Source organism: Sporisorium graminicola, chromosome SGRAM_12 (genome assembly GCF_005498985.1).
Source record: "Sporisorium graminicola strain CBS 10092 chromosome SGRAM_12, whole genome shotgun sequence".
Classification (NCBI taxonomy): domain Eukaryota; kingdom Fungi; phylum Basidiomycota; class Ustilaginomycetes; order Ustilaginales; family Ustilaginaceae; genus Sporisorium; species Sporisorium graminicola.
Genome location: NC_043722.1, coordinates 318,300 through 338,302, shown reverse-complemented (window position 1 = coordinate 338,302; position 20,003 = coordinate 318,300). Strand labels below are relative to the sequence as shown.

The following is a 20,003-nucleotide window of genomic DNA, read 5'->3' as shown; positions in this document are numbered from 1 at the left end:
TGCAGCTGAATCGTATCTCTGGTTTCTAGGATGCCAGCTTGTGCGTCGATGACGTAGGCGCCTGACTTGAACATTATGGACGCTAGCACAGAAGGTCTGGGAGACAGGACGGCTGATGGAAAGTCTATTTGCATATTGACGAAAGGTCGAGGGGTATCTTCATCATAAAGCAGTGCGCTCATTCGGGCATGACCTTGGAGCGCACCAGACCGGGCACGTCAGCGATGCCCAGCAGGTGCACCGACACAGCAATCACCAGACCTAGCAAGATAAATCCCGCAGCGAAGCCAAAGAAAATGACGCCCAGCAGCGCCAAGAACGCCAAGCAGATGCTCCCGCGGATGGCCTCCCAGCTCAGCCAACCTTGCTCCCTGCCCTCCAAAAACGCACTCACCCTCTCCGCCACCACGCCACTGCCCGCCACGACCACGGGCACGCCGGTACCAGGCTGCGTCGAGGCGCCGACGAAGAACAGGTTCTCGTACGAGGCGTGCTGGATCGACGGTCGGAACCAGAGGACTTGCGGGATGGTGTGGCTCAGCCCCAAGATGGAGCCGCGAAAGAGGTTGAATTTGTCCGCCCAGTCGAAGGGGTCGTTGACGATCTCGTGCTCGATCAGCCTTTCGAAGTCCGGGCGGTTGAGTCGCTTTTTGAGCGTCTCGATCACCTGGCGACGCGCGCGGTCTTTGGTTTTTTGGAACTGCTCGCGGCTGCGGGCACCCTTGGCCGGATCGGTGCAGGGCTTTTCGGGGATCGAGATAGGCCCACATGGTACCAGGATAACGAGCGTGTCTTTGCCTTCCGGAGCAGCAGAGGGGTCGAGGCGCGAGGGCACGTTGACGTAGAATGACGGTTCGGAAGGCGTGTCTCCATCGCGAAAGATCTCGTCGAACGACTCTTGATACGCGTCGGCAAGGAAGATATTGTGCCCACCGAGTTCTTCCACAACTGAGCTGAGCGACCAGTAAAACGAGATGGACGAACACGTCTGGTCTTTGCTCCTTAGCTTTTTAGCGTACGAGGAAGGGGGTAAGAGGTTGTTGTACGTCCATACCAGATCGGCGTTGCTGACAACCACGTCGGCTTCGAGCACCTCGCCCGATTCCAACTCTACACCTGTTGTTGTGCCACGACGTTCGTCAAGAACAATTCGCTTGACTGAAGCGTTATAGCGGAAGTCGACACCAAACTTGTCACGCGCAATCGTCTCCATGGCCTCGACGACCTTGTAAAAGCCGCCGATGGGATACCAGATGCCCTTTGCGTACTCGGCGTACTGCAGCAGCGAGTAGGTGGCCGGGGCATCGAACGGGCTCATACCCATATACATGGCGGAAAACGTAAGTGCGCGACGAACGTGGCGAGACTTGAAGTACTTGGTGGTGCGATCGTAAAGCGTCGAGTAGATGCGCAGGCCTTTGGTCTTCCACAGCATGGGGAAGAGCTCGGGGCGGAAGAACGCCCACCAGGCGGACCAGTCCTTGGTCAAGACGTGCTTGATCGACTCTTCGTAGTTCTCGCCGGCCTCCTTGAGAAAAGTGAGGAAGTTGGTCAAGGGGTCCTCCTTGTTGCCGGCGCGCTTCTCGAAAAAGTTGAGCGTCTCGCCCATCTGACTCAAGTTGGACGAGAGCAGCATCTTTTCTCCATCTGCGAAATGGACGCGGTAGGCAGGATTGCACTGGTGCAGACGAATATGCGAACGGATGTCCTCGCCCAGATCCTTAAAACAGGCCTCAAACACTTCGGGCATGAGGTAGAGCGAAGGACCTTGGTCCCACCGATGCCCGTCGTGGTGGATGAGCGAGCATCGACCTCCGCCAAAATCGTTCTTCTCGAGCACCGTGACATTATAGCCTCTTCGACCGAGTCGTGCTGCCAGAGCGGTGCCACCGGCACCGGCACCGATGATGATGACTTTTTTGCTGCTCCGCTTCGTAGGGGTCGAGGGGGCCGAGCTCAAGCGTGAGAGCGCTGGCTTTGCGCCAAGTGTGTTTGGCGGGGTCGCCATGGTGGATGGCTATTCGAGGATGGGGGCCAGATGGATGTCGTTGTGATGGTTTGACGTCGAGATGGAAGAAGAGGGACGAGAAGGCTTCTCGGAAGCCAGGAATGTCGAAAGGGTAAGAAAGGTTCTTTCTGGACGTCTGCGACCGCATTGAGAAAGTGAGGCAGCGAAGTCGAAAGCTGCCATGGACAGAGACCCTGAATTGAATCTCGTCAGCTTGCAGCGACACGCGCCTGCCATACAAACACAAAAATGCGCGCTTCCCAACGGATCGTCAGCAATTGACATCGGCAGTATGTAGCCATAACCTGAGAATCGAAAGAAATTGGATAAAGGTCAGGACGTGTGTAAATCTCGGTTTGCGGAACTCACTTAGGGAATTCTTTCTCGTCTTTTTTTTCCATTCAAGATTTTGATAAAGGGTTCACGACCATTTCTTCCAACCTCCTTTGCTACGGTCTTGCTTGCACGGCACTACCACCACCTGTCACCATCCCTCTTCTCTTAGGCGCAGAACTTTCGAGCAACTTACAACTCATCTGAGCCCGAACAGAAGCGTGTCCTTGCTTCAAACGGCGGAAATCTCAACGCGCGAGTAGACCTTCTCTTTCCTACTGCTCGTGCATGGTTGTCGTGTGCAGAGCTCGAGCGATCCTTTCAGACCTGCCCGGCAAGTCGGTCTTTACCCAAAGTAGCCTATCGGTAAGACGCTTCAGCATGGCGCCGACTCCAATTCTGCTGGCACCAGAGCGTGCTCGGGCGTCTGGTATCACCCTCGCCGACCATGAATCCGCCTTCCGCGAAAACTCGGCGACCATCGTCATGCCTTCCGCCGAAGCCGCCTTCCTCAATCCCGTCCAGGAGTTCAACCGTGATCTTTCCACCCTCGCTATTCGTACCTGGAGTGAGAGGCTCGATACCGAGAAGAAAGCACGCTTCCTGCGAGCTGCTCAACGGAAGCCCACTTCGGCGACCAAAGGCAAATCCAAGCGCAAGGGAGCACACGCAGCCAATGGATTCACCAGTGTCGACCAAGCAAGCACCGAAGCAGAACAGCCAGATACGAAAAAGGCGCGAGTCAACAATAACGGGAACGGAGTTGCGACCGCTTCAACTACAGAGACCCAAGAAGCCTCCTCGAGCGCAGTGACTCTGTCCGCCGAGGACGAGTACCGCAGCTACAAGTTTACGCTGCTCGAGGCGCTCAGTGCCACCGGTCTTCGCAGCATTCGATATGCAAAAGAAATTCCTCTCTTGCGATGGGTCCTGGCTAACGACCTCTCTCCAACCGCAGTTGAAATGATGAAACGCAACGTTGCGCTCAACTTTCCTCCGGATCGTCCCATCGACGAATGGGTTGTTTCCGAGGTGAACGGAGGCAAGTCGAGCCAAGTTTCAAGCGAGAGCAAGGTTGGTTCAGAGATGGACGAGGATGCACTGGCGGAACTCGAAAATGAAGCGCGTGCTCGTGCCACCGAATCAGCAGCACCTGCCCCGCCATCGTCAGACGCAGCATCTGAAGCACCAGTGGCAACTGCCGAGACAGCAACGGCCATCGCGGCCGCTCCCGAAGCCGATTCCCCGTCCCAGCCATCATCTGCAGCCATCCATCCTGACTGCAAGGTCAGGCTCAACGCCGGCGACGCCATCACACTCATGTACACACACAGAGAACCACACAAGCGCTTCGACGTAGTAGATTTGGATCCCTACGGTTCGGCTGCTCCCTTCTTGGACGGCGGTGTGCAATCCGTAGCCGACGGCGGATTGCTCTGCGTCACTTGCACTGATTTGGCCGTGCTGGCAGGGCACAACTACCCCGAAAAGTGCTTTTCTCAATACGGCGGTGTCTCTGTCAAGGCCGAATTCTCGCACGAGGTAGCCCTGCGACTTGTTCTACACACAATTGCAACCTCGGCAGCACGGTACGGTCGATACATCCAGCCGATGTTGAGTCTGTCGATTGATTTCTACCTGCGCACCTTTGTGCGTATCTGGACCGGACCGGTCGAGGTCAAGAACGTAGCGAGCAAGACAGGTACGGTCTACATCTGCACGCACTGCCAGGACTTCCACGTCCAGCGCTTCGGACGTGCCACACAGACGACTAACACGGGCAAGACGGGCCAAACCAATGTCAACTACCGCTACAACTCGGCGCAGGGCCCTCCCGTGGGCGAGCGATGCAACGAGTGCGGCAACCGCATGCATCTCGGTGGACCCATGTGGCTGGGCGACCTGCACGATGCCGACTTCTGCAACTCGGTGCTGGCCAACCTTGACAAAAACCCGCAAGCGTTCCACACGAGCGCACGCATCCGGGGCATGGTCAGCCTTGCCGCCCAAGAGCTGTCTGGCGACACGAGCATGTTCTACTTCACCCCGCCCAAAGCTTCCGGTCTGTTCCACTGCGTCTCCCCGCCCCTCGATAGAATGGTCTCGGCGCTGTTGTCGGCAGGATTTCGGGTCAGTCGCTCGCACGCCGCTGCAGGTTCGCTGAAGACGGACGCGAGCCGTGCGCAGATCTTTGACGTGCTGCGCTACTGGGTCAAGACGCAGCATCCGGTCAAAATGGAGAACATGAAGGAGACCGATCCCGCTCGTATTCTGCTGGCAAAGGAGCCTCAGCGTGAATACGATTTTGACAACACCAAGTCGCCCGAGGTGCTCAAGGCATTGGGCGCGTCCGAGAAGCTCGTGAGGTACCAGAGCAACCCGCTGCCCAACTGGGGTCCCGGGACTGCTGCCAAGGGTCATAAGGGCAAGAAGAAGCGCAACTTGCGTCCAGATGATCTCGACGCTACCACTCCTTCGACTGCATGATCTGTATAGCAGCAAGGCAATCAGACGCATGTGTGACAGCAATCGATGAAGGTTTCAGGGGAGGCATCATTCGCACGAGAAGCGGCTGTGATTGCGGAAACGTGGCGGTTCTCACACTCGCGGATCGAACCGCAGGGTCGCTTCAGGTTAAATGAAAAGTTCTTGGCGAACGATACCACTCAACAGGCCAATCACGGTCCGGGTCGCAAATTGGCCGATTTGCCTTCAATGCCTCTTGACTGTCTGCGCCGACTGCCAAGAAGCTCGGCCGCGAAAGGTGCTAGTGAATTGGATGGCGGGTTGGATCCTTGCTAGCGTGATTCGGCGCAGGTTGAGCCGTACACTGTTCGCCTCTCACAAGAGTCCGTGCTCTCCATCGTCTGTGTCACCCGCGGAAGCCCGCAAGCTGGTCGAGTGTGAGGCAACAATCGGACGGCAACTTGCAGATGCAGAACAGAGGATGACCGATCCCCGCGAAACGTCACAGGCTAGGGAACAGAAAACGTTCCGAAAGCAGAGTGTGAGATTGGATGCTGTGAGGAGATGCGTCGCTTCCCCCGGCAGCAGCCCCGAGATCCGTATTGACAGAGGAGGAGGAAGCCGCACAGCGCGATACAATGGAAGAGCCGAGTATCGGATCAGGTAGGGAAGCCCTGCAAGGGCGAGACATGACCGACGACCAAGAAGTGCACGGTGCCAAGAAAGACTTGGCACGCCTTGCTTTTGAGCTGCCCACTCTTTCAATTGACCACCCATTGTTAGGCCCTAGTGACAAGCACCAAGATGCAACAGTGTCTGCATGTCACCAACGACAAACACGTCCCGGCCGTAGAGTAAATCACAGGCCGGTGGGACTGTGAACGGTGTATGAGAGCAGCAGCAAAGTTGCTGGGAAGGGCATGCAGGAGGCGGTGTGTCGAGGAGACAAGACCAGAAAAACCAAGCCTTGGCACTCGACACGTTTCGTTCTTTTGTTCTATGCGTGTAGAATTTGTAGAATGGGGACTGCTGGGTTGTCGCTGTCACCGGGGCAAATACCCGAGGCACGAGGGCGGGAAGGGCGGTTGAGAAGCGGCGGTGAACTAAGGAGCGTCGGCTTGGCATGGCTTGCTTGCTTGACCCTGGCTCAGCTTGGCTTGGCTGCCAAAGACACGGGCATGGCAGCTGCTGGCGAGAGAGTGCTCGAGCTCGTGATCTCCCACTCCAATACGCATGGTTTCGAACTTGAAATTGGCTAACTCTATTCGAAAAACAGTAATCGTGTCAAGTGAATACTGCACTTTGTATTGGGGTGGCACGACCAAGGGAAGATTGAATTGAAACGGGGGCTTGGCATCGTTGCCTACGGTTCGACTTGCAGGTCTTGGCATTCTGACAGGCCGCTTGGCTTCCTCTCGCAAAGTGCCTTGTTTTCAGGTTGCCCGGTGCCTTAGATGCACGCAGACCGCCGCTCCGCTTTTATCTTTTGTTGTTCCGCCCTTGGGCTCATTCAAATCGCGACATCGAGCCACAGGCAGCCATCGGACAACAGCTTCCGCATCGAACGTGTGCCCACCCTCGAGAGGGCCTTTTCATTCATCTTGTCAAAGTTTTCTCGCTCATAGTGGGGATATGACTTGCAGAGAGGAGGGGGACAAAAGGGGAAGAGCACAGCTTAGTACAGGAAGGAAGCGGACAGATATGGACCAACCGCGGTCTTGGCATTTCTTGGGCTTGGCCTTTGGCTTTGCTTGGCTGGGTCTTGGCTTCCGAAGCTTGGCTCACTCAAGTTGCCAAGTCGGTCAGGTTTTGCGCCTCTTCGCCTCTCCCTTTTCTTGTCTTGGCATCCGCTTTGCGCAATCAATGTTCGCGGGTTCACTCGCTCCGCTCAGCCCGTCGGCGCTCGCTCTAGCTCTCCTTTCGCTCCTCTTCTCCCTTCGACTCCGCTCGCCCCTGCCAAGGCTTGGCATCCTCGCCTCGTGGTCCGCTTTTCCCATCCTATATACAGCGGGTCCATCCAGGCTTAGACCATACCGTTCCATCCTTCTTCCCCTTTGATCAGCACCACCATCACCACCACCACTGCCACCACCACCAGCAATATCCGACCCTTCCATTGTTATCCATCGCACTCAACGTATCACTTTGATTCAAAGGTCAGATTGTTTCGTTCCCTATCTCTCGTCGCAGACCTCCGCCGTTCTACATGCTGCCTTCCGCGTCTGCTACCAACATGTCCAGACCACACTCGACCTACCTCGCTGCGCCATGGGCGTCCGGCAGCGAGCAGCACCAGCACAAGCCTCCCTCCCACCTCCATCCCCACCACCAACACCAACACCAACAGCAACATCAGCAGCCTCACCTGGCGCACTCGGCCTACTCGGCGTCGGCAGGTCCTTCCACCTACCGCGCTCTCTCCAGCGGTCACCTTGCTGCAGCTTCCCAGCCTCAGCAACCACACCACTCGGATCCTTGGTCGCATCGATCGGCTTCCGCTGCTCCTGCTTCCGCTTCTTCAACTTCGCCGCTGCCACCCACCTTTGCTTCGCCCGCTCCCGTCGCAAACAGCAACTCAGCAGAGCAGCCCATTATCCGCACCACCCACGTCACTGCCGATGGCACCACCATCTACGCCGCTACCGGCCGCAAGCGCAAGCGTCTTCAAAAGGCGTGTGTGGCATGCCACAAGGCCAAGCGTCGCTGCGATGGCGGCCTCCCTTGCTCCAATTGCGACTTCAGCGGTCGCACCTGTTGCTATTCGGACGCCAATGGCAAGATGGTCCTCCCCACCGCCCGCATCGCCAACGAAGCAGGTCAGCCTTCGGGCGCTGCAGCTCATTCCAGCGCTACCCTTCACCCAGCCGAGGCCCTCACCCCCGCTTACACCGTCGCCGCTTCGCCACTCAGCCCCAGCAGTAGCGATCTATCTGGCCGCGTTCGTGGCAACACCATCAGTTCCAAGTCGAGCCCCCCATCAATAGGTGCCCCCGGCCCGCGCGCGGAGGGATTGCTCACCATCGACGATGTGGCACCCGAGCGCAGACGCGATCTCATCAGCATCTTTTTCTCGCAGATCCACCCCTTCAGCTGTGTCATGGACGAGATCTCGTTCCTTCGTGACCTCTCCACCTCCGAGGTGCCTTCGTATCTGTTGCTCTCCATGTTTGCGCTGGCAGCTCGCTTTGAGCAAGGCATCAGTGAGGCTGAGCGCGAGCGACGTTTTGCGCAGGGTGAGACTTTTGCTCGCTCTGCCCGTCGCATGCTTCAGGAGGAAGACCGTGATGGTTTCACCCTCCTCGATCGCCCGGATGTCGACCTTGCCCTCACCCTCTGCTTCCTTGCCGCCCACGAGCTCGGTATGGGCCGTGTTCAGCGTGCGCTTTCCTACTCGAACGACGCCGTCCGCATCGTTGCGACGCTCAAGCTCGCCGAAGGTCAGCTGCCACCCGCGCGCAAGAGCAACTACATGCGCGACTCGTTTTCATCCTCCTCGTGGCCACGTCGCGCTACGTGCGAGCGCCTCGTCCTGCTTGCCTGGACGCTCGACATGACCATCGCTGCTCTTGCTGCGCAGGCTTCGTCCGTTCGCCGCTCTGATGTGCTCGCTGCCACCCGCAGCTTTGGCACGTCGGGCGACGAGGTGCGCGACGACGTTACCAAGTCTTTTGCTCGTCTTGCCGAGATCGCCACCGTGTTTGGGTTGGTCATCGACCCCAGCGAACCCTACAACAAGGGTGAGGAGGCTCTCCAGTCGTGGGCCGCTGCGCTCGTCGTCGAGCACAAGTTTGATGACTACAACATGAAGCAGGCCAGCCGTTTGCTTGAGGAGCCCGAGGCGAGCGCCGCCTCGCACCGCGCCTGGTTCTGGGCTCAGATGCACCTCATCGCAGAGTGCTCTGTCTTCCTGATGGAGGCTCGCCGCGCTGGTGGTGCTCAGGCCGACCGAGGCCAGCAGAAGGCTGCGCTCGACAACATCAACCTCATCTTGTCGGTGCTCAGCATCACGGGTCGCCGCAACCTCTTTGCCTTCCCCGCGCTGCTCATCTGCACCCAGTACAGCCGCCCGAGCCCCGACGCCTCGCGCTGGTGGGTCACTGCTCGCCAGTGCTGGAACCTGGCGGAGCAGCACATCAGCGATGCCGCTCGGTTTTTTGTCCGGCCCAGTAACGATGCACCCTCTCCAGGGAGTGGTCACTCGCTGACGTTGCCTAGGCTATCCAGCTCGTCGGTGGGCAGCCACTCGAGCCGATCAGGTGTTTCCGCGTCGCTGCCTCCCATCGCCAGGCTGCCGCTCCCTTCGCTGCGTCTCTCGCCTTCGCTCTCAGCTCCTGTTCGAGATGCCGAGCTGCGCCGATCTCCTGAATGGCGCTCCGCGTCGAGGGACAACCGCTCTCCGCGCAGCTCGTTTGGCTCCAAGAGCGACGATGGCGCTGCCGACAACGATGGCATGAGCAGCACCGGTGGCAGCAGCCCGAACTCGTCGTCCTTCTCGCCCCGTTCGGCTCCCGTCGAGGTGGGTGCTGACGACTATGTGCCCGTGATCGCTGCTAGCAGTGGCTCGCGCACGCCCCCTCTCTCGTCGCAGGCTTTCAACAAGGACCCGCGCAGCGCGTGGTCGCCCATCACTTCACTACGTGGTGAGAAGCGTACTTTGTCTGCTATCTCGAGCTGAGCAGCATACCCCCCGCAATTTTTGTATTACTAGTTCCATCTTCCCAGCGTCACAATGCTATGCTTGTGGATGTCCATTCGTACCGGTTTTGTGAAAGAAAGTCGCGGGTGCGCGACCCTGACAGATGGAAAGAAGTGATTCTGCTTGCGGTCATTGGTTAGAGCAAGCAACACATGATGGTTCTCACCTGACATTATGCACTGCAAGCTGAAATGGAAGGGGAAGCTGTGTGCATGCATCCATAAACAGCGCTAATGACACAGCCTTGTTTTGGCGCGTTCGCATGAATTCGCGCCTGTGCCGTCCTGAACGTTCGACGATTTGCTCAAGCGAATGGTGAGCTGGTGCGCAAAACTCCAGCTGCCGCCGATCGCTTGTGACACGGGATTCTTGGCATGCATTAGGCGCTCCGTCTGCCGCTTTTCCGTCGGATGGTCTTAGTGCCCGCTTCGGCTGTGCACGTAATTGGGTGGGCTTATAAGAGGCTGCCCTCTTGACCACCAAGAGGATCGCTCTTTCCTCAATGAAACAATCACGCTGACCACACTACTACAAGTACATCCAAGCTAGCATTTTGCACCCGACGCAAATCACACAACAAGATCAAGCTGCAACAATGGATGACATCTCTGCCTTTGTCTGCGGTGGCTGCTGCGCCGCTATTGCTGCGAACATCCAATGGGCCTTTTGCAACACCCGTAGGTCTTGGCCATCACACTCTCCGCGCACTTGACAAAATCTCTCTGTTTGAGTTTACTAACCTCTTGATGTCCCATCTTCATCTCGTTTGCAACGGCGGCGGCCCGCATGTACAGGTCAATACGGAGCCGACGCAACGTGCTGCGACAACTGCTGCCGCTTCAACTGCTGCTGGAAGCAAGGCGCATTGCCGGTGGAAGACTATCCGATCGGAAATAGTGCTCCTGAGGATCGAACGCAGAGTGTGGATCCAGCGGGGAAGAAGGAGGGGGAAGGCGGACAGTTGCCGGCGTATGCGGCAACGCCGCAGATGTCGGTGGCTCCTTCACCGGCGGATGTGTCTGCATCAGGAGGCGCACCGGCGGATGCAAAGAAGGCGATTGATGGGCAGGCTTCGGCATGATGTTGCGTACGTCGTATTTTGTTCATAGCTTGTATTTGGCCCTCTGATACCCGGATCGTGCAATCTCCACAATCAACTCAGTGTTTCTTAATGCTCCTTCACAACCTCCTTTGCATGTCTCGCTGTCGTATCTCTCGGCGGCAAATGTTCAAATTGAAACAATGCGTCTAACCAACAAACTTGGTATGAGTGCCCGTAACTACCACTCTATCATCCTCGCCCGTCTCGCTCGCGCCGGGCTTCCTCCCCAAGATCTGCACATCGATAAACGCCAGATTCCGCCCGACCTTGTTGGCCTTGCCCTTGATGATGAGAAGATCGCCCTGCTTCGCCGCCCCCACGTACGTCGCGTGGATGTCAACCGATACGCCACGGTTCTTGAAGCGGTCCGGCGAGGTCGAGGCGATGACCAGGCCGCCAATCCAGTCGACGATGGTTGCGGATGTTGAGCCGTGCAGGATGTTTTTGCTGTTCATCAGAGTGGAGGTGACGGGCACGTGCGCTTCGATGTATCCGGGGGAGACGGTTTTGATGACCAGCTAAGAGGGACAGGAGGGAAGAGAAGGCGTTAGGATCGCGGGACAGAGAGACAGGTGCGTCCGTGTCCACCGAAGGTGCTGCTACCGTCATTCGATGTCAAAAGTGAGCGAAGTCGTTCGAAATACTTACATCAGACAAGAGATACTTGTAGATCGGATTGTTGTCTAACACCTGCTGCTGCAGCACGTTGATCATTTCGAGCGTCACAACGCCTTGCGCGGAGGACGATTTGGCTGCTTCCGACATTTGTGTGTGCGAGCTCTCCAAGCGGCCTAGCGGAGTGGGGAGGATGATAAATGGGTCAGAAGTTGCTCCGCGAAATTGATGGTGTTGTGGTCGTCAACGTCGACGGACAACTTTGGGCAATGCCTTCTTATGCTTGTTCTAGTTGGCTGCATTGCCCCACGCTGATCCGCTTTCCCCAAAGAAACGGACCGCTGGACGAGCGTGGGGAGACAAAACGACGTAACATGATCTAGATGTGCAACCTCGCATCGGAATTCGGAGTTGGCCGCCTCCACCAGTCAAACGTAAGAGGACATGCTTCTGGACCCTTCTTTGCTTTCTGCTCCCTCAATACCTTTCTACTCTCTAGCAAGCAGGTCCAGATCCAGGTCTCAACATTGATGTTCTCTCCAGCAGCTGGACCGTTCCAGCAGAGACATCCGAAAGCGAGCGCCTCACAAACACCCTTCCAGCGCCTAAAGCCAGTATGCGTCGAACTGCTCTCCCTCACAGGCCGCAGCACGGCTCCGGCACAGTCTCAGCAGGTGCTAGCGTGCCTTCGGCGACTCAAGACCGCCCTGCGCACCATTCTTTCCGACGATAGCGCTTCATATAGCGACCTGGCGGAGCCACTGGCATCGTCATCAAAGCTCGTCGCTGCTGACTGGGAGCCAAGCCTCCCGGCCTCTTTGGTCAACTACGTCTTCTACCCGCTCTCGGAACTCATCAGCACAGCACCGAGGGGGATCACGAGCTTGGCAGATTCGGTGGCAGAGGCGGTGCTCGAGGTGTTGGCGCTTTTGTGTAGTCAGTGGTGGATGGCTTGGTCGGCTCAAGCGGCTGACGGTTCGTCACAGTCGGGAAACAACGGTTGGCAGGTGTGGTGCGATCTTGTAATTCTGTCCAGTTCGATCCTTGGCTCTCCGGTGAGCAGAGATGCAGACCAGCCGGGAAACACCCTGAATGCCAGTGACGAGGTCAAGCTCGCAGCGCTGCGGGTGCTCGGAGAGCTGCTCGTCCCGCGCTTCAAGGCTCTGCCATGGGCAAGCAGTACCGGAGGCGTTGCGGGAAAGGCGAGCGAAGCGGAATGGGAGTGGGACGGTGTGTCGGACCTTCCTCTCTTGGACGACGAGGAAGAAGTTACAAAGACATCGCACGGGCAAGGTTTGACGACAAAGGACGAAGCGCCACCGGAAGGAATCGTCACTCTCGCCTATCCCACCCCAGCACACCTCACTTACGCTGCAACCGACAGAGTCACAAAGGGTGCAATCAGCTTTGTCCTCTCTTCTTGCTTCGCCATCGCAGAGTCGTCTCAAGAATCCGTCGAGACACGATCAGCTGCCATAAGCGTAGCTAGTCATGCCCTTTTGCTCTGGATCGGCGGAACGTGCCCCTATCCTCCGGCGGCCACTCAGCAGCACGCAGCGAAAGCAGTCAAGTTCGAGATCCCTGCCTTGCATTACGTCGAACTTTCTACAGTCTCATATCCGAGCTCGGGTTCGAGCGAAGGAACCGCGCAACTGGCTGTAGCACATCGCCTGCGTCCACTTTTGCCAGGTCTCACGTCTTCCCTCACACGTCTCGCCACGAGTCGCGTCAAGGCAAAGCAAGGTTCCAAGCCAAAGCCGACACCGAGATCTGTGGCTGCGAGGGCCATTGACCTTCTTGGAGGTCTTTTCAGGGCTACGCTCTCGGATGAGTGTCTTGGCGATGTGCTTTCTCAAAAGGTTCCTCTGACGCCTTCTCGAACAACACGGGCCAAACTGTCGATCAAGGTGACCAATTTGGAGGACTTTGCGGATGCCGACATCGACAGAGATTCGGGTTCAGCCGGCATTGACGCTCCTGACGAGGATGAGTCTGTGGACGACATTTCGAGCGAGCCCGCAGCAAGCAAAGATGCACAGTGGGCCTTGTCGACGCTGGCACAAGTCCATTTAGCTCTAAAAACGTTTTCCTCGCTCACACAGTCTTCGCTTCCGGGCACATCCTTGCCTTCGTCGGTTGACGCCTCCGTTCAGAAGGCCATACTGCGCCTTGCTGCGGCGCTTCTGTCCGAATGCGTGTGCTCGTTCGACTGGCTTGACCGGCAGCTGGAAAGCATGGCTGCGCTCAACATCAAAGACACAGATTCGGACAGCTCGCACTCTTCAAGCATTACCACACTGCTCTGTTGCATCGTTGACCTTGCGTCAGAGTTCAACTCCGAGACGGTTGCTCAGAACGCACGAGCTGCATTTGGTGCTGTTCGAAAGAGAGCTGTGGAACGTAAGCAGGCCGGGGAGGATGCGGAGGTGCTTGCACAGCTCAGCAGCGGTGCTGTGCTGTGGTCGGTGCTGATGCAGGCTCTGAGCGGTCTCCCTGTGACAATTGCGGCGCACAACGACGAGGGCACGTCCAGGCTCGCTTTGCGCGTCGGCACTGTTCTTGAACTTCTTCAGCAGAAGCACGCCGCAGCCATGGCCGGGGGAAGTGCCCTAGTTGGCCTCGCAAACTTGTCCCGTGACATGCAGCACACCTGTGTGCAACTGCTGCGTCCGCTCAAAATCGAGCGACTCGACTACGTCGAAGAGTCAGATCCCTTGGCAGCCTCTACCACATGGCGACTGCAACCGATCTTCTCCGGCCTCGAGGCAAGCACGTCGACCCAACTCGGCCTTATGTTTTTCCAAATCGGGCGCTCGCTAGCTCTGTCCCTCATCCAAGAGCTTAAGCTCAGCCACAGCAAGTCGGCCACCAAACCGGACGCGAGCCAAGTATTCGCATTGATCACATTCCTCGTCGACAGAGCTGCGAGCCTGAGGTCCGTTCGCCTCGCTTCAGACGCGAACCAGCAGGGCACGCTGAGCCGCAGCGAAAGCTTGACGTCGCTCGTCGTGGCGGCGGATTTGCTGCGGGGGGTTTGCAGCTGTCTGGACAACCTTGAGGTTGGCTTGCAGTTTGCTGATCTGGGAGGCGCGAGAGGTCTGCAGGCGGGTAAGCTGGCTCGAAAGGCTGCGCACAAGCTAAGCAAGAGGGTTTTCGCTGCTGTCATGGACATGCTCGATGGCGATGCGGAGGAAGCAACTCGGTCGGAGATCAGTTCTGGTCGCTTGGGCAGACAAGATTCGACTGAGCAAGTCGATACCGCCAGCACCGCTGAGGGCGCAGTCAGCTCGCTGGACAGCCCCGATCACACGCTGGTAGAGCACGTCAAAGGTATATCGCTCGCATCAGACGACATCGACTCGTCCACCCCTGACCGACACGGGCCAGCGCTCGATCTGGGTTTTGTTCGCGCTGCGGACCTCTCCAGAGCTCCACGTGGCGGTCCAAGCAACACAGCAACGCTACTGGCGATCCAGCATCGATATCAACAAGCGGAGCGTCATATCGACCTGTCCAACGCCCTTTTGTTCGCGTTGCTCAGCTCGTCATCGAAACTGCTCGGCCAGTCGTTCCGCACTTTGCTTCTACGCGGATCGTATCCGCTCATCAGCGGAATGTCGGCTTCCTCGACGGCCTCGTCTGAGCTAGTGCGACAAGCGTCGACGTCGGCGATGCGGGATATTGCGTTCTACACGGCGTACGCAGATGTCAAGAATTGTCTCCTCGACCATGCAGACTACATCTTGGGATCGGCATGCCAAAGACTCATCAGCGGACTGGACGAAGAGCTGCGAACCATCGCACTGGCCGACCTTCCAACAGCGCCCTCCTCCCCGTCGACGACGCTCAGCAGAGGGGCGGTGCGGGAAAAGGTGGTGCTCCCGCTAGTGTCTGCGCAGCGTGCGCCGTTTGTGCTGGTGGAGATGATCCGCGTGCTGGGCTCGGAGATCATTCCAATGGTGGAAGATGCGATTGACGAGATCCTTGATGCTCTGGACCGGTTTCACCACCATGCAACGATTTGCGACGGCCTGCTTGCGGTGCTCGATTCGGTTCTCGAGACCATGGCTGTAGAGCAAGCGTCGAGACCTGTGGGGCGTGGGTCGAATACGCTGGATCAGGTCGCTGCTGTCGCTCACGAGCGCAGCAGGGACGAGCTGGATATGTTCAAAGCATGGCTTGCGGCGCGTCGTCACGAGCAGCCCGCATTCGATAACGCAGCTCATGACGGCGAAGGCACAGTCGATCCAGAGGAAAAGGACGACAAGCCGACAAAGAGCCAGCAAGTGGCGACACAGATCCTCTCCAAAGCCGCCGTCTTCCTCACGCATCCCTCTCCCAACTTGCGATTCCGCGTGCTCGGTCTGCTGCGACACGGCATCCAAACCCTCGCCCCTCAAGCGCGCACCGCTGAGCTGCTACCCGTCATCAACAGCGCGTGGCCCTTCGTAATGACGCGTCTCGGCACAGCCTACTCGAACGCCAAAGGTTCGCGCTCGAGCCAACTGGTGCCCATCATCGATCTTGCTCCCGCGGCGGTAGGCACGAGGAGCCGCGAGAGGGACGAGGCGTGGTACCGAAAGGCGGAGGCGGGGTTGGCGGAGAGAGATCCGCAGGTGTGGGTGGCAGCGGCGAGGTTTGTGGAGGCGGCGGTGGAGCATGTACCGGAGTTTGTGGGGAAGCGGGTGGTGGAGGAGGCGTGGCCACGGTTTGAGATGCTGCTGACGCTGATGCGGTGGAAGTTTGATCCGAGGATGACGAGATGGGATAACGGCGCTCAGCGAGCACCTGTTGCAGGCACAGTTGAAAGCAAGGTGCTGCTCGATTCTGAAAGCACTTCGACGGACGGAGCGATCCATAAACTCGTTGCATCCGACCCGCACCGAACCGCACACCTCAAACGCCCCACTCCCACATCTCACGCCCACATGGATCCCCCCTTCATTCTCCCCTCAGCCAGCAGCGTTCCTGGCCAGCTGACGCTGTGCATCCTCATCACGCTCGCCGCCGTTGTCCGCTTTCTCGCCGCCCGCATGCCCGACGATGCCGCATGGAACATCACGACCCACCCCAGCCTCTTGGGCCTGTTGGACGCGCGACAGCCGCCTGCTGTGCTCAAGGCGGCCGAGGAGCTGTATATCGAGTTGGGCAGACGTAATCCCGAGGCGACGGCGTGGGCACTTCAGGCTGCGTTGCCGGCAGCTGCAACGGGTGGAGAGGCAGCGACGCCGTACTTCATGAATCACGGACGTTTCAAGGTTCATGCGGAAACAGTGCATCACGTTCTGTCCTGCCTCACATGAGTCTCCTTGTTGGTAGTCGCGGCTGGTGAATTTCAACATGCTTGCCCGTGGATTCACATGGTGTCAATGAGCAGCCCGTGTGGTCGCATGATGCTGCTCACTTTTCTGATTTTCGAGCGTGGGACAAGAGACGATGAAACGCGTAGTGACGTGCGTTTCGAGTCGAGATTTTGGCTCAGATAATATCGGCCAGAATTGCTTATGTTGCGGGCAGATGTCCATCTTTCCACTGATGTTGGGCTTCCGTCTGATTGTCGTCGTGGGTGGAAATGGAAGCGGAAGCAACTGCCTTGCTCTCATGCGCTGGGTTCGAGAAACTCTGCGGTGGATCCTTCGCCCTTACCGCGGAATGCTTCATGGCACGACCCTCCGAATGAAGTTCAGCTTTCACAATGCACGACTTTCGAACGTCAACCAACATGACTCCGATGTAAGTTTCCTCTCCACGAGCGCGAAAGAAGAATGGCAATCCCCACTAGAATGCTGGCTGTGTGGCGGTTCATGCGCCTCTTTAGCGCGTTCAGATCCATTGAGAGCTTGTGGGTCGAGATGTGATAGCTGCGTGCAGCTTCAGATGCGGTGCTCTCACAAATGACTGCTGCTTCTGCAAGCCCGAGCAGATCCCGAATTCGCTCATCCTTGATCTGAGCAACGGAGCAGTGTTGCGCATAGCATTGTCGCACCGCCTTGGGATCGGACAGCAGCATCAGAACGAGTTGAACGTAGTCGAGAACGGCGCGGATGAGAGCGACAGCCATGAAGCCAGTCGCGATCCAGCTCGAGGATACAGTGCGAGCGGAGTTGTGGTCGTCGGAGAGAGAAGGCAAATCAGCATCGTGATGGCCCTGGGATACGACGCAGTCTGGTGCAAAGGAAAGGAAGAAGGTCAAAACCGCAATGGGGAGCAAGGCACCAAGCATGGCTCTTGCGCTCGAAACTGAGCATCTTATCCTTTGAATGGAGTGATGAGCCGACGTTGGAGATAGGACAATATGATCTCAAATGCGTCTTACAACGAACGACGGTTGACGATGGCAGGGGCAGATGGCGGGATCCGGCGTATGCTAAATCGTCGAACTTGTCTGTGCCCGATCCGCAACCGGACAAACGGTGATCTGTCCGAAAGAAAAACAAGTGCGCGCGCGTAGACTGCATAATCAAACAGGTCTCATTCGGTGATTTCACTCGAAAATTGTCGGCGCAAAGCTTAACGCCGCGGCGGAGTGATTGGGGTTGCAGTGCAGCCTGTGAAATCAATTGGAACATTCCGACACACAAATTTGCAGATCGGACTTGGTTGGCAACGGAGGTTGCGACCAGAGAGCACTTGATCACGGAAGTTTGGCTCCTCAGCCAGTAAGGAAGAGCCGCGTCCTGAAATTCAAACGTTCCGAAAACCGGGGGCCGACGCTCAAGCAGCTGAGCTGCACGCGCAAACGCCGGGAGCGATCCGAAAACCGTTTCTGTTCCTGCGTGGAAATCGCCCTTGCGGCCGTCCAGGACGGAAATGCATTTCGATTGGAAGCAGAATCAGTTGCAAACACCGTTCAGCATCTACAGTACCGTAGACGACTCTCAACGATCATATGCACCCGCAGAAACAGAGAGAGGGGATCAGAAGCATGCTTGGAGTTGTCTGCCTCGCTAGGATATACCGAATCGTACTCCGCGCACCGCAATTGAATTCGTTTTTTCTCTGTCGGATGCAGGTACAGCCGATGGCAGAAAAGAATGCATCTTCGCTGTCCTTCTCTGCAACAACCATCGTCTTGCAATCCACTGCACCGTCTCGTTTACCCCTCGCCTCACGAAGCAACATGTTCCGATGCCGCACGCGCTGATCTCAACAAAAGCAGGCTAGTGTCTGAGGCGTCGAAATCTCGAATCCCCAAATCTGAGACATTCTCGTCCGCGCAAGCATGTCCTGTTCTCGGGTCCCGACGAGTCCGTAGCCTCGCTGCAACTAGGACAAGATTGGCCTTACTCTCCGAGCTGCGCATTTGCGCAAGTCGCCATGCCAGGAATGAGCCAGGGTGCTCCTTAGGCCAGGGGTATCCGCTGCATTCCTGCCCAGCAACAAGGCCTCGGCAGAAATTTCAGAACCTAGCCTCTGTCGGTGTGCCAATTTGGTCCGATTTACCCGGATGTGCAAGCTGGCTTCTCAGGCCTTGTTCGAGTTGTGCGCTAGCTCGCCACTACAGTGAATAAGTTTCAGACGAGTCTTAGCTTGTTCGCCTAGACGGATCTGCTCTTTCGCCAACCCTCTGTCAGCCACCATGGCATCCTCACCCCCTCCCAATCAGCTCCATCTTGGAAACGGCCCAAAGGATGTCAATCAAATGGCATCTCGCATAGCCCACAGCCGAGATCTGATTTGACTAGCGTATCAGGTCTTGGGGTCCAACGTCGAACTACCTAGCCGATGTGCCCAACTTAGCCGATGTGCCCCGTTGTTGCAATAGCAGCCAGGAGGCGTCCTTGGCACTTGCCCTACAATCTCGAGCTGAAATCAACGAAGTACCAACCCATCTCGTCGAACGTACCCTGTCCGCTCCCTGCGATCCGGTCTCGTTCGCGTTCGGGGTTGGGAAAGGGAGACCGCCACATTTTCGTCTCCTGGACCTCGTGCTAGCTCGTTCGTTGCCGAGGCAGCCACCGCCAACATGGTCCCCACCGTGCTCCAACCTCCGACCCAAGCACACCCCGGCGTCGAGTCGGTTTCAAATCGGGTCTCAAATTTATTTTTTACAGGTGGTCGTCACGATTCATGCAAAACGTCAAAGATCTATGTAGGCACCAGGACCGTGTGTGGACGATGGAGTGGGTGTTCATTCAGTCGAGTTGCTCCTCACTCGGGCCATATCGCTCACCCGACCCTTTTCACCTTTTGTTTGTGGCTGCTGCTGCTGATCCTCCTCGTCTTTTTTTTTCTCTTGCTCCTTGTCGGCCATTCGGCGGAACGGACCAGGTGGGCGCCAAGGGTGTGGTTCGAAGCACCAGCTCTCACGCTTCCTATCCTCGACTCTTTTCTGACTGCCGACAGGGCCGCCCGCTGCGGCCGAGCAGCTTCTTCGCTTGAAGCTTCCATTTTCAAGACAGCCCGACAAAAAAACCTGGCTTTGTGCCTTTGACGAGGTCCTCTTGAGCCAGCACCTCTTCTTCATCTTCCTTTCTCCCGCTCGTATAGCAGATTATCCCGTCCATACAGTCTTGCCGCATTCAACCCAACAAGCCGTGACGGTTGGATTGGGTGGCGTTGTAGATCTGTTTGCGGCCTTTGCTCGTGTCCCTTGTGACACTCGTGTGCCGCACGCGTCGTGCATCATCCCACGTCCCTCGCACCGTTGTTATCCTCTGACCGGTGGGATCCGCGGGTGCTGCCCTGCTCGTAACTCACGTCGCTTAGGGTGCCGCTTGATATCCTCATGTTCCTTTACTACTTCCATACCCTAGACCAAGTCACACTTTTCATTGCCGGTG

General features: G+C 57.3%; 5 protein-coding genes across 5 annotated transcripts; 3 read left to right on the top strand and 2 right to left on the bottom strand.

Moving 5' to 3' along the window:
- Positions 1 to 178: 178 nt before the first annotated feature.
- EX895_001661 (uncharacterized protein) lies at positions 179 to 2,008 on the bottom strand (the record flags this gene model as incomplete). Its single annotated transcript, XM_029882260.1, has 1 exon — positions 179 to 2,008. One exon carries the CDS (start codon positions 2,006 to 2,008, stop codon positions 179 to 181), a length of 1,830 nt encoding a protein of 609 aa, XP_029741115.1.
- A 714-nt stretch (positions 2,009 to 2,722) lies between these two features.
- EX895_001660 (uncharacterized protein) lies at positions 2,723 to 4,828 on the top strand (the record flags this gene model as incomplete). The annotated part of the gene is made up of 1 exon (XM_029882259.1): positions 2,723 to 4,828. The coding sequence occupies one exon, from the start codon at positions 2,723 to 2,725 to the stop codon at positions 4,826 to 4,828; it is 2,106 nt and encodes a 701-aa protein (XP_029741114.1).
- A 2,185-nt stretch (positions 4,829 to 7,013) lies between these two features.
- On the top strand, positions 7,014 to 9,482 carry EX895_001659 (uncharacterized protein; the record flags this gene model as incomplete). The annotated part of the gene is made up of 1 exon (XM_029882258.1): positions 7,014 to 9,482. The coding sequence occupies one exon, from the start codon at positions 7,014 to 7,016 to the stop codon at positions 9,480 to 9,482; it is 2,469 nt and encodes an 822-aa protein (XP_029741113.1).
- A 1,269-nt stretch (positions 9,483 to 10,751) lies between these two features.
- EX895_001658 (uncharacterized protein) lies at positions 10,752 to 11,370 on the bottom strand (the record flags this gene model as incomplete). The annotated part of the gene is made up of 2 exons (XM_029882257.1): positions 10,752 to 11,123; positions 11,254 to 11,370. The coding sequence occupies 2 exons, from the start codon at positions 11,368 to 11,370 to the stop codon at positions 10,752 to 10,754; spliced, it is 489 nt and encodes a 162-aa protein (XP_029741112.1).
- Positions 11,371 to 11,750: 380 nt separating this feature from the next.
- Positions 11,751 to 16,523, top strand: EX895_001657 (uncharacterized protein; the record flags this gene model as incomplete). The annotated part of the gene is made up of 1 exon (XM_029882256.1): positions 11,751 to 16,523. The coding sequence occupies one exon, from the start codon at positions 11,751 to 11,753 to the stop codon at positions 16,521 to 16,523; it is 4,773 nt and encodes a 1,590-aa protein (XP_029741111.1).
- Between the last annotated feature and the right edge of the window lie 3,480 nt (positions 16,524 to 20,003).